The sequence below is a fragment of the Poromitra crassiceps genome (genome assembly GCF_964638095.1).
Source record: "Poromitra crassiceps genome assembly, chromosome: 8".
Classification (NCBI taxonomy): Eukaryota; Metazoa; Chordata; class Actinopteri; order Beryciformes; family Melamphaidae; genus Poromitra; species Poromitra crassiceps.
Genome location: NC_139629.1, coordinates 7985587 through 7998009, shown reverse-complemented (window position 1 = coordinate 7998009; position 12423 = coordinate 7985587). Strand labels below are relative to the sequence as shown.

General features: G+C 45.4%; 1 protein-coding gene across 1 annotated transcript; it reads left to right on the top strand.

Moving 5' to 3' along the window:
* Nucleotides 1–2896: 2896 nt before the first annotated feature.
* On the top strand, nucleotides 2897–6642 carry LOC310781675 (uncharacterized protein; the record flags this gene model as incomplete). Its single annotated transcript, XM_083642268.1, has 3 exons — nucleotides 2897–2965; nucleotides 3399–3608; nucleotides 3766–6642. 3 exons carry the CDS (start codon nucleotides 2897–2899, stop codon nucleotides 4234–4236), a joined length of 750 nt encoding a protein of 249 aa, XP_083498394.1. The 3' UTR covers nucleotides 4237–6642.
* Nucleotides 6643–12423: the final 5781 nt, after the last annotated feature.

The window sequence follows — 12423 nt, the reverse complement described above, 5'->3', positions numbered from 1 at the left end:
CCCTCTGCTGTTGGTTTTCCAGCGTTCTCACAGTCTTCCCTCAATAATCTAAATCCGTCACTTTTGCGTGGCAGAAAAGAGAGCGGGCGCGGGGAGGGAGGGAGGGAGGGGAGGGAGGGAATGGAGAAAAATAACCAAAAACCTACTCACTTCCTGTAAATTGCTCATCCCCCCCCCCCCCCCCCCCCCCCGTCCCCGTCCCCACCACCCAAAAAAAAAAGAAAAAAGAAAAGCCCCCGCGAATAAAATCGGAGCAATTTCATGGTCTGGCCTGCCCTCGATATTATTGAAGTAATACCCTGTTATTATTGAAGAGAGGGAGAGAAAAGCGAATGACTATTATCTTTATGTGGGTCCTTTAATTTTAATGCGCCACAGATTTATAGCTGGGCATTCCAGTGGGGAGGCCCCTCCCTGCTCTTAAAGCCAGCGGGAGGGACACGACCACAACGCTCTCACAACAGAGCCACTACCTTCTGACAAACAAGCACAGTCCCCACTTTCCCTTCCAACACTTCATCCTGCCCTGCCTCGACGCCGTCAAAGAACCTCCGCTCCCGACAGCCAGAGCACCACCCACACCTCCTCTCCTGACAGCCAGAGCACCACCCACACCTCCGCCCCTGACAGCCTGAGCACCACCCACACCTCCTCTCCCGACAGCCTGAGCACCACCCACACCTCCGCTCCTGACAGCCAGAGCACCACCCACACCTCCGCTCCTGACAGCCAGAGCACCACCCACACCTCCGCTCCCGACAGCCAGAGCACCACCCACACCTCCGCTCCTGACAGCCAGAGCACCACCCACACCTCCGCTCCTGACAGCCAGAGCACCACCCACACCTCCTCTCCCGACAGCCTGAGCACCACCCACACCTCCGCTCCTGACAGCCAGAGCACCACCCACACCTCCGCTCCTGACAGCCAGAGCACCACCCACACCTCCGCTCCCGACAGCCAGAGCACCACCCACACCTCCGCTCCCGACAGCCTGAGCACCACCCATCACAATAACAAACACATTTCCACACCTATACCCCATTGTCTCTCTAATACAGGGGTGGCCAAACTTTTTTGGTTGTGGGCCGCATACAGAAAAATATAAGGAGTCGCGGGCCAAACCATATTAAGCGCGGCAGTTTTCGCGGCAAAAGAAAATTGGGCCAGAAAACCCTTGTGCCATCAAAATTTAATTTCTACCTAAATAAATGACACATAGATGTGCTCACCTAATACAATGGGTATTTCTGTATGTTTTCACATTTTCTTTTCCTGTGCCAACAGGTTAAGACAGATAATTTAACATAACATTAGTATTAGACATTCATTCAGTATTAAAAATGTTTAAAAATAAATAGACCAGGTCAGGGTACTCAAGTATAACCCATTTTCAATGGTTTTAAATTGAAAAAACAAAATGAGGGGAATCAGTTTTTTTGTTTTTGATTTTCCGTTTCTTTTTTGTTTTTCAGTTTTTTCCCCATTTTCGTGTTTTCGTTTTCCGTTTTAAACTTTAAAACGGAAAAACGTTTTTAGCAAAAATAAATAAATAATAATAATAATAATTCATTCTAATATATACATGCTCTATACACCGCTCCCTGTTCCACTCTTTTCTCACTCAGGCCATGTCTGCATTAGGCCGTTTTTTAGGGATCTGCACGTTTGCATCTGTTGTCGACACACTACCTCGATTGTTTTGAGTGTTCAACACGAAGACTCCGGTCTCAGGCGGCCGAGCCCATCTTCGTCATCAAAATCCGGGCTGGAACGTTAATGTAGATGTGGAATTTTGAAACGATCCAACTAACCTACTTGTACATTCAGGTGGCGCTAAGCACCTTGAAGCTGTCAGCGACCCGCCGACAAAACGAGAGAGAAGAAGAAAGTGTGTCGCACTGGTGACAGACTTTTGGTGCGAGTTGAGAGAAGAAGTGCCATTTTGACTAACGTTACACTGTTTCAACACGGATCACCAAATTCTGACCTTGTTATTTGGTTATTCAAAGCATTATGGTGGCACAGCGTCGTCGTCTTCTTCCTCCTCTTCTTTGCCTTGGCCGTAGGCGTAGTTTGCTGCCCTCTCAGTGTGGACTCCAGTACTACACATTGAGGCACGTGCATGCCCAGTGTAGTACGTGACATGTCATGTGTCCCGCAGGAGCTATTCTGAACGGAGCCTGCTCTATGTGTAGACTGGGAAGGCTTTAACTGCGGTGTTCTTGCAAACGCGCTAGTGAAGATGTAGCCTCACTCTCACCCAGTTTCATCCACTTATGGTTGTGGAGCAGTAGGTGAAATCCACTTCTAGTTAAGTAAAGGTGCAACTACTGTATGTTGTGAGCATAAGCTGCCTACAATTCATTTGACCCTCAACACACGCTCATTTTGTTTAAATGTGTTTGGAAACCTCCCTTCTATTTTAGGCCATCAACAATATGCTATTTTAGTCGATACATACAATGGTAGCCTTGGATATCACATTGCTATGGTATTGGTCTCGAGGTTTTGTGGTCTTGGTCTCCACTCGGTCTCAACCCCCCTCGTTCTTCTTGGTCTGCACTCGGTCTTGACCCTCTCAGCTCCCCCCCGCCCTGATTATACGTCTGTCTTTCTGTCCGTATTCACCGTTACCTCCCTCAACTATCTGTGCTCACAAACTGCTGTTAATGATCTCTTGTTGACCTCATCACCAATCAAAGTAGATTCATGGTTTCTCTCTGCGTCTCCCCGGTTATGAATGGGCTGGTTAAATAGTGATGGCGTGTTGCAAGTTAGTCAGTGAGAGACTTACAGGCAGACAGATGGTTGGCGCTTCCCTCGGGCTAATCTTACACACATCGGGTCAAAGGTCAAAGGTATTCTGTGCCAGACTGGAGCTGGTTAATAGACCATGACACTCGTTCTCACCCTGGACTCACCCTGCGGCCCTGGCTACTGTGTTGCCTCACATGGGGTCATTGTAAGACTTTTTGTCAGGTGCAGAATATACTTGCAACATAAACGTCTTGCTTATAGATGTACTGTAAGATAAAGGGGGCAGGAGAATGAGGAGATACAGTAAGCACAACATTTAAACAAGGACATTGCATTTTGATGGTGTCTTCAATGCATTTCCGGTTGAAAACGCAGGAACAGAAAAGTTCCAAAGTCTTCTAAAGCTTTGCGCATAATCTAACCAAATTTCAGTTTCTGTAATTGATGCGATGTTGATAAAAAAAGAAATCAACCAACAAATTGAAAACGTTTTTTTTTTTTGGTAACATTTGTTGTAAATTAAACAGCTATCCATTATGATACGGAGAATTAGTTAACTAGGTGAAATGGTTGTTTTCATTACATTGTGACTTCCAGGCTGCAGTTTTGATGAGGGGTGACTGGGCCCCACTAATTAGCTGTTTTGCCTTTCTCGTCAGGCACTGCACAGGCCGCCCCCGGTCCTGATGAAGGCGGAGCACCACCACTCTCCCATGCGTGAGGAGCCCTTATCTGCCCCGCTGTCTGAGGAAGGGTCACAGAATGTGGGAACATGCGCTGCGAGCGGATGTCCGCCTGGAAGTGGTAGCAGTGGTGGGAGCGCCAAGAAGCCGCGGTCACGCACCAAGGTACCGTGTGTCTTTGTATTTCCCTGCTCAGGACAGTTTCTCTATTAGGAGCCACGAAGGAATTATTCCCCATTTTGGTTTGCTCTTAGCTTAAACCTAACTTCCTCCACTCCTCTCCTCTTTCTAACCATCCGCCTCTCTCCCTTGTGTGTTCTAGATTTCCCTGGAGGCACTGGGCATCCTGCAGAGCTTCATCCAGGACGTCGGCCTGTACCCGGACCAGGAGGCCATCCACACCCTGTCGGCACAGCTCGACCTGCCCAAGCACACCATCATCAAGTTCTTCCAGAACCAGCGCTACCACGTCAAGCACCACGGCCGCCTCAAGGAGCTGGGCGAGGGGGCGGCCGCCAGCGGAGGCGTGGACGTCAGCGAGTACCGGGACGAGGAGCTGCTCTCGGCCTCCGAGGACCCGGAGTCCAGTGAGGACGGAGCCGAGGAGATGTACCCGTCCGCAGAGGGGGGCGTGGGGGGCCTGAGCCAGCCTCCTGCTGCCTCCTCCACCTCCAACAGCCAGGCCTCCTCAGGGACCTGCGCGGCCCAAGACGACGGCAAGGACAAGGGGCATGGCCGGCTCCCCGGGAGCTCCTCCTCCAGTCCCAGAGAGCAGGCTGACTACCAGAGATAGAGACAGACAGACAGACAGACAGGAGAAGACAGGGAGAGAGAGAGGGGGAAAGAGGGAAAGAGAGCACGATAGGATGGAGATGCGTGGCATAGATTTGCCAAAGAAGTGATTAGACAGAAATACTGTACATCACAATAGGCCTAAGTTATCAGACAGACTCTTCATAGTGACACATCTCAACCACACATCTGTGAAAACAGGATTTGTGGCGCGATGGTGGTGAAACGACAGTGTTACCTCAGCGACAGAGCGTAGCTATATGCAGTGTGCTGTAACTGTGAAAGAGAGTTTTCCCAGAAACATTTGAATAATCCACCCTGCAAAGTTTGATCAGGGTTGTAGAACTATTGCCAAAACATACCTCCAACGACCCACAAACACACAATCTAAATATGTCAATGACAAGAATAGGAAACGATCCACAACCCTCTGTTAACCAGCCAATCCCGACGAAAGGCCTCTCCGAGGAGGGCGGGAGCTCGTCCCGTTTTTGGCCAATAACTGTAGCTGTCTCTCTCTCGTGTCTCTAGCACAGCCACACACATGATCATACTCACGTATTCATGGATCAGAGTGCCCCCCCCCCCCCCCCCCCCTTCCCCCACCGATACCGAGACCTCCACAACCCCCGTTGCTCCTCAGGACACACACTGACTGCTCTCGGCTGCCTGAGGACTTGCTGGACGCTGTCTGTCTGTACAAGCTGGGTTTCGTGTAGGAGAAGGAGTTGACCACCCCATCACTCCCCCCTCCCCTACCCATCCCCACCCTGTCCCCACACACACACACACACACACACCCACACACACACACACACACACACCCACAACCACAAACACATCTACAATCCCTATTGCAACCTCACCAACCAGTCCTATCTAGCACTTAACACAAGAACGGGTGACATTTGGTGGATGTGACGTCCTCTCGCCTCCCTCTCCCCCCCGCTCTCCTGTCTCGGGAGGGGAAAAAAACACTTTTTACGGTTTGTAATGACTGAACGGAGAGAGAGAGAGAGAGAGGGAGAGAGAGACACAGAGAGAGAGAGAGAGAGAAAGGGCAGAGCAGTGGACAGTCTTTGGCACAGGGGAGCGGAATGACACGGGAGAGTCGAGTGCCCGACGTACAAAAGCGTCCCCGAGGATGTGGCACAGGACCGACACCCGGGGCTCCAGTCCGGGGCCCCTTCCGGGCCCTCGCATCATCTGCGGCGAGAGGAAAAATGTCCAGAGAGCAGAGGGACAAGAGCCGAGGTTCAGCAGCCAAACAATCAGTCACTTTATGTGCGGTGGTCCACCCCCTTTTTCACTCGTCTCTCTCTCTCTCTCTCTCTCTTCTCTCCATCTCACTCTCTCCCCTCATCTCCGCTCTCTCCCTCCCTCTAATTGGTGCCCACAGTCTTGTGTTTCACCACACCTACCCGCACTTAAACTTCACCAACCCTATTTATTGCTATGTTTATCCATGATTATTATTATCATTATTGTTATTATTGTTGTTATTATGGTTGGAATTGCTGTCATCGCGTGCTATTTTTAGTTTTTTATTTCCATGGTTTTTAAATATTGGCTTTGAGAACGTGGCGGCTGTTTGGGTAACAAGAGACATAAGAGCACACACTGCCCCAAAAAAGAGAAAGGAGTGGAAAGAGAGAAGCAGTTACTGAGTGTTGCTGAGTACAAAGTCTTGTCGTGTTGTATTATGCCAGTTCTTTTTGCAATTCTGTGTCCCAAAGACGGCGAAAAAAGACTCGGCGACACCGGAAACCAAAATCTGAACGAGTCAAAGAAAGAGATATCCTGTGCTTGTTCTTCTGTTTGTGTTTTTTGTGTGCGCTGCAGATGATAATGACAATCGACTTTTTTGAGCCATTACTGAAACATGGCAGGCTTGACTCTGTTCTTCACTTTTAATGTGTGTAAATACCCCACATGGGTCCAATTGTAGTTGATATACTTCTATTTTTTATTTTGCTGACTTTGAGTGTTTGTTTGAGCCAGTTTGAAGTGCCAGAGCAGTGCTGTTTGCCTTTCTTGTTTTGGGGAGGGGGGGGGGACAATCTAATGAACTCAATTCAAGTCATTGTGCCAGGCAAGTTCACTCAATCACAGGAGTATTTAAAAAAGACTTCAAACTGTATTTTGTTCAATGTCTGGTGCAAATGTGTATAAATATCTGTTCAAAACCCATATCTACGAATGGATATTTTGTACGTGGGAGGATCTCTTGTTTGAATATCTCGATCAGCTGCTACACTCACATAGATGACCTACCTTTTTAATTTGATCATCGACTCCAATCACTATCATCATTGATATCATTGTGCTTTTCTTGTATGACAGGAATCAGGGTTAGAGTCCATTGCAGTTCAAATGAAATCTTGGTTCATTCAATGTTGAAGTGAATTAAAATTTGTGAATTCAAAACGGTGTTGTTTTTATTTTATTTTTTTCTACCGCATTCTAACATTTCAAATGGGTCCTCCCTTCACACCCAACCACCCCACCACCACAGACACAAACACAGAAGACCACCAACACCACCGCCATGTGCACACGCACACACACACACACACACACACACACACACACACACACACACACACACACACACACACACACACTGTTGCTGGGCCATAGTCCAAACCAATCAATTAAAGGTCTGTACAGCCACAGGGGCTGGGGGTTCTAATACGAGGGGGTGGGTGCGGGGGGAGTGACAGTAATTCACACAGGAACTGTGCCAGTGCTCGGAGTGGCTCTCTCTCTCTCTCTCTCTCTCTCTCCTGTTAAGCCGCTGCTCGCTCGCCCGGCCCTGAGTGGCTGAGACCTGCTGCACCCTGGCAGACACCACAGACTATTAAGCCCAGGCTGTGTTCTCTGTCTGTTTTGTTCACATTCTTCACTGTTTTATTATTATGAGAGAATAACTGAGACAGTGTGAGGAGTGGCTTTATGAAAACATGATATTCCATATTTTTGACTTGCTTTGTTTTTATTGATGACTAAGCCGCTGTAGGAGTGCCATGTCAAGAGACCTTTCCTCTTATTTTGGGGCATTTGAAGGATTACCCACACACAAGGGAATTAAAGGGGACAGACGAGACAGAGCAGGTGGTGCACGCTTTTTTTTATATATTTTATTTTCAATTTTTATAGAACATACAAACAAGACAAACAGGCTCAGACACAGGAAAAGAAAGAAGGAAAAAGAAATACATCATCAACATTCATCATTACATTACATTACATTACATTACGTCATTTGGCAGACGCTTTTATCTCTCTCAGTTCCCAGTCACTATGGTCTAGCGAACGGGCCATTCAAATCGATTGCTGGGGCGATTGAAAGACCCACGCAGACCCGCAGCCAATGAGTGATGGCGTGACTGCCAACATCAGTCCTGCCGTGATCGGCCAATCAGAGAGTGCGTCTTTGTCAATGACGTGTAACAGCTGCTGCGGCTTAAGCACTGGTAGCCATTAGCTTTTCGTCTTTTCAAAGCATAGCTCCCGAGCTAGCTACTAGCTACTAGCTGGCTAGCTATATGGCTATGCAACTACGTTGAGGAAATTCAAGTGAAAACAGCTGTTGAGGTTGAGGTCTGTTGATCAAAATAACACCTAGCGTTATCGAAATCGGATTTTAGCGGACCATACAAGCCGGGGCTTCAGAGCTGATCACCTGGACACATTTTACCCGAAATTATCTGATAAACTTGTCTGTGCTGCTCTGTGGTGATCAGCTAATGTCTTCATAGCATTGTGATTATGATTTAATGCATTATGGAAGATAAACGCTGGTTTAACATAATTAAAATAATTCCCTACCAAACATGTAAACTGAAGCTTCTGGGCAGTAGACCATTTGGGCATAACATTATGTAATGTGACATGAGATCACCACATTTAAATAAATATAACGTTTTTGCACATTTGAATGCTGCTGGTCGTTTGTTTAATGCTGTATATATTGGATATTTAAAGCTGATACACAACACAATTGTGTTGAGGTAATTCCGCAAAGCTCAGTTAAAAATATAACATGTAGCCTAACACTTGACACAATCAAATCTAACTTTTTCACAGCAATACACAGTCCAGTAGTACAGTGGGCTAATTGTTTGAATTATATCGAAATATATTTGCATGGTGTAGCATGTAATGCAGATACTGTAGCTAGATACGGTAACACTTTACAATAACGTACACAAATACTATAGTAGTTACTAGTAAACTAACCATTAACTAATAGCCAGTTAATGAGTAGCTAATGAAAAATTTGGCATTAGTCAATCACTAGTTAATCATAGTTAATGAGTAGGTAGTCATTAGTTAATGATTAGTATCTAATTTCCTGAGTAGAGTAGTTAATCATTACCTAATGATTACTAAATGTCAGCTCGTGAATAGAGTAGTTAATCATTACTTAATGATTCCAAAATGTCAGTGCATGAATGTATTAGTTAATCATTAGTTAATCTTTTTGTGTACCCTATTGTAAAGTGGTGCATCATACTCAGTAGTTTATGAATACTGAATCATTACCTGTCCATTAGTTACTCTTTTCGCACCCTAATATAAAGTGAAAGATATCGTTATCAAATAAACACTCCCTCCAGGTGAGATTAGAACCCTGAACCGCAAGATTGTTAAATTGTAAGTCTGGTTCTCTACCATCTGAGCTAACCAGCCTTTTGCTAGTTAGTGCCATACTATCGAATGTAGAACCTCAGACCAAGTATTATAGTTTAAAGGTATATTCCACCCAAATACTACTTTCTGTCCAAGTACTTACAAGTACTTAGACATAAGTAGTATTTGGCTGAAACATACCTAAGTACTTGGACATGAAGTAGTATTTGGATGGAATATATCTTAAAAACTATAAGTACTTGAACAGAAAGTAGTATGTGGATAGGACATAATACTTAGTCTCTGACTCTACAGACCTATAGTATGGCTCTACCAAATAACAGGCTGGTTAGCTCAGATGGTAGAGAACCAGACTTACAATTTAACAATCTTGGGGTTCAGGGTTCGAATTTCACCTGGAGGGAGTGTTTATTTGATAAGGATATCTTTCACTTTATATTAGGGTGCGAAAAGAGTAACTAATGGACAGGTAATGATTCAGTATTCATAAACTACTGAGTATGATGCACCACTTTACAATAGGGTACACAAAAAGATTAACTAATGATTAACTAATGATTAACTAATACATTCACGCACTGACATTTAGTAATCATTAGGTAATGATTAACTACTCTACTCAGGAAATTAGACACTAATCATTAACTAATGACTACCTACTCATTAACTATGATTAACTAGTGATTGACTAATGCCAAATTTTTCATTAGCTACTCATTAACTGGCTATTAGTTAATGGTTAGTTTACTAGTAACTACTATAGTATTTGTGTACATTATTGTAAAGTGTTACCGCTAGGGACTATACAGAAAGGCAGACAAGCTAGCAGCAGGGATCTTGTCACACTGATTCCAGATAAACTCGTCTGTCTAGCCAGCTATACAATATTACTGTAGCCTACATAATACCACAAGCTAAATGCAGCATATGCCAATGTAAGGCTGGGTAGCATTAGCTAACGTCATCCAGGCTATACAGTAATAGGCTATTATAAAGTTTTCTCTCTCCTGCTGCAGGTAGGATGATGCACATAAATATAGCCTACATTATGTAAAGTCATTGCATAAATGTGTTTTTATTGTAAAACTAAAATGTGAAGTAGATCGACGAGGGGTATAGACCCAGGATTACATATATGTTTCACATAGGGTGGTGTTTTCATTTCGATGTTTTATTTGGTCCAATATTGAAATGTTATACAATTGCAGGTTGTGTTACCATTACACAAAATTGAGATCTACCTTCATATCTATTTCGGCTCATTTGGTTGCTATTTAGTAGCGAAATACAGTAGCACAATGCATGCTGGGAGGAAGTGAACAACAACAAACCATAACAAACGCATCACAGAATGAAGCCTAAGCTGGTAAGTCTGTTAAGATAATGTTTAGCAAATATAATTCATAATCGTTTTAATAATAATAATAATTCTAGGCAATGACGACAAAACCCAAGACTGTGTTACAGTAGGCTAAGTGTATCTTGTCCTATAATTGACTAGACAGAGGTTGAAGTACAAGAGATAACATTTATTACAAAAGTTTACATCATCTGCAGATCACCAGTTACTCGTGTCAATATTTTACCCTAAAATGTTTTAGCATTGATTTTAAAAGAACCTGCAAAAATCGTTCACATTGGTAGTAGCCATCGCGCTCCTTGTGGTTGCTAGCAGTAGCCTAGTGAGTTAGCTCGGTGAGTTAGCTAGGTGGAGTTAGCTCGAGCGCTAACAACAAAGGTCGCAGAGTGATGATGCCATCTGTTGCACTGCGCATGTGCTCTGTGCACCAAGCTGATTGGATGACGGTTGGCTGGTGGAGTGGTCTATCGAGGGGGGCCCAACACCCGCTAGAAATCGGTTTGAATGGCTCGTTCTCCAGACCATAGTGACTGAGAACAGGTCTGAGAGCAGGTCACGTGGGGGATGGGTTTACCCAGGCTACCATTGAGGTGCCAGGGACGAGGAGAGTCGAGATCGGGATGAGCGACTTTTGAGCCCCCGTAGCGAAGGAGGGGCGAGGCGACCTGCACTGGTGGAGGAGCGAAGGGAGCGCTGAGAGGTTTGGAACCTGACCATAGATTGCAGGTACAGGGGAGCTGACTGGTGTGCAGCCCTGTAGGCCAGTACCAGTGACTTGAATTTGATGCGGGCCGAGATGGGAAGCCAGTGGAGCTCCTGGAAGAGGGGAGTGACGTGAGAGAATTTGGGTTGGTTGAATACCAGACGGGCTGCAGCGTTCTGAATGAGCTGAAGCGGTCGGATGTCGGTGGCTGGTAGGCCGGCCAGGAGCACGTTGCAGTAGTCCAGGCGGGAGATGACAAGAGACTGGACCAGGAGTTGAGTCGCTTCTCTTGTGAGAAAGGGACGGATTTTGCGGATGTTGTAGAGAGAGAACCTACAGGAGCGTGCTGTAGCATTACAACTTGGTGCTATCAGCTGCACAAGGTGCTTATGTGCTTGCAAGAGACAATGTGCGTGAGATCCCACGCAAGGGTTCCACGAGACACCACCCCTAACCTCAGTCACTTATCATTCTTAACCTTGTCAAAGTAGGCCAAAAACGGCTCCCAGACAGTTGAGAACCTTTTGAACGAGTTGGTTCCATCTGTATTACAGAAATCATGTCCATCAGCCACACCTGAAAAGAAGGTGAAGAGGAGGACTTCCATTCCTTCCTTTTGGCAACAGTTGTCCCCAGTGTCAGAGATTGTTGCAGAGCTGTAGGGATGTTCAGAGAGGACTCCGAGCAGCAGAGTACCGGTCAAATATTTTGGCCCAGAATCCGGGTAGTGAGGGGCAGAAGCAACAAGCATGAGACAGTGTGCCCTCTGAGACCCGACACCTATCGCATAGTGGTGAGACAGAAGGATAAATCTTGTGCAACCTGTGCTTGGAGTAATGAAGACGGTGAGCAACTTTAAATTGAATCAGCTGGTGTCTGCTGTTAATTGTGCAGAGTTGGACTATAGACAAACTCCTGTCCCATATAATTTCAGATAAATCAACACAGAGTTCCTCCTGCCATGCCTCTCTAATCCTCATAGTGGGTGCCCTGATACAGCCATCAAACAAACACACAAACCTAGAGATAAGATGCTTGGAGTGAGGAGGGCTTAACCCTAGAACACTAACGTGATTTAAAGTCACACCATCACTAACGTCGGGTGTATTTCACCCGATGCAATATACCCCATAAAACATACTTCTCATCAAAATATCTTAAAGTACAACAATACATGGCAAATTGAGGTACTCTTCTTTTGTTTTTAAATGTGAAATATCACAAAAAACACAAAAATGTTTATTATGGGGGACACTATAAAAAATATGTCAAATTCGGGAAAAATGAGGTAATCGCTATAAAAAAAATCCCCACCCCCAAAAAAACAGGAGCTCCCAACTTCTCCTTCGGTCCACCCATTCATGGGACTTGTGTGGTGAAAAAAAAAAAAAAGTCACCACAATACCATTGTAACTAACCCGAAGATATTTTACCCTCTATCACTAACGTCGGGTGAAAATCACCCGAAC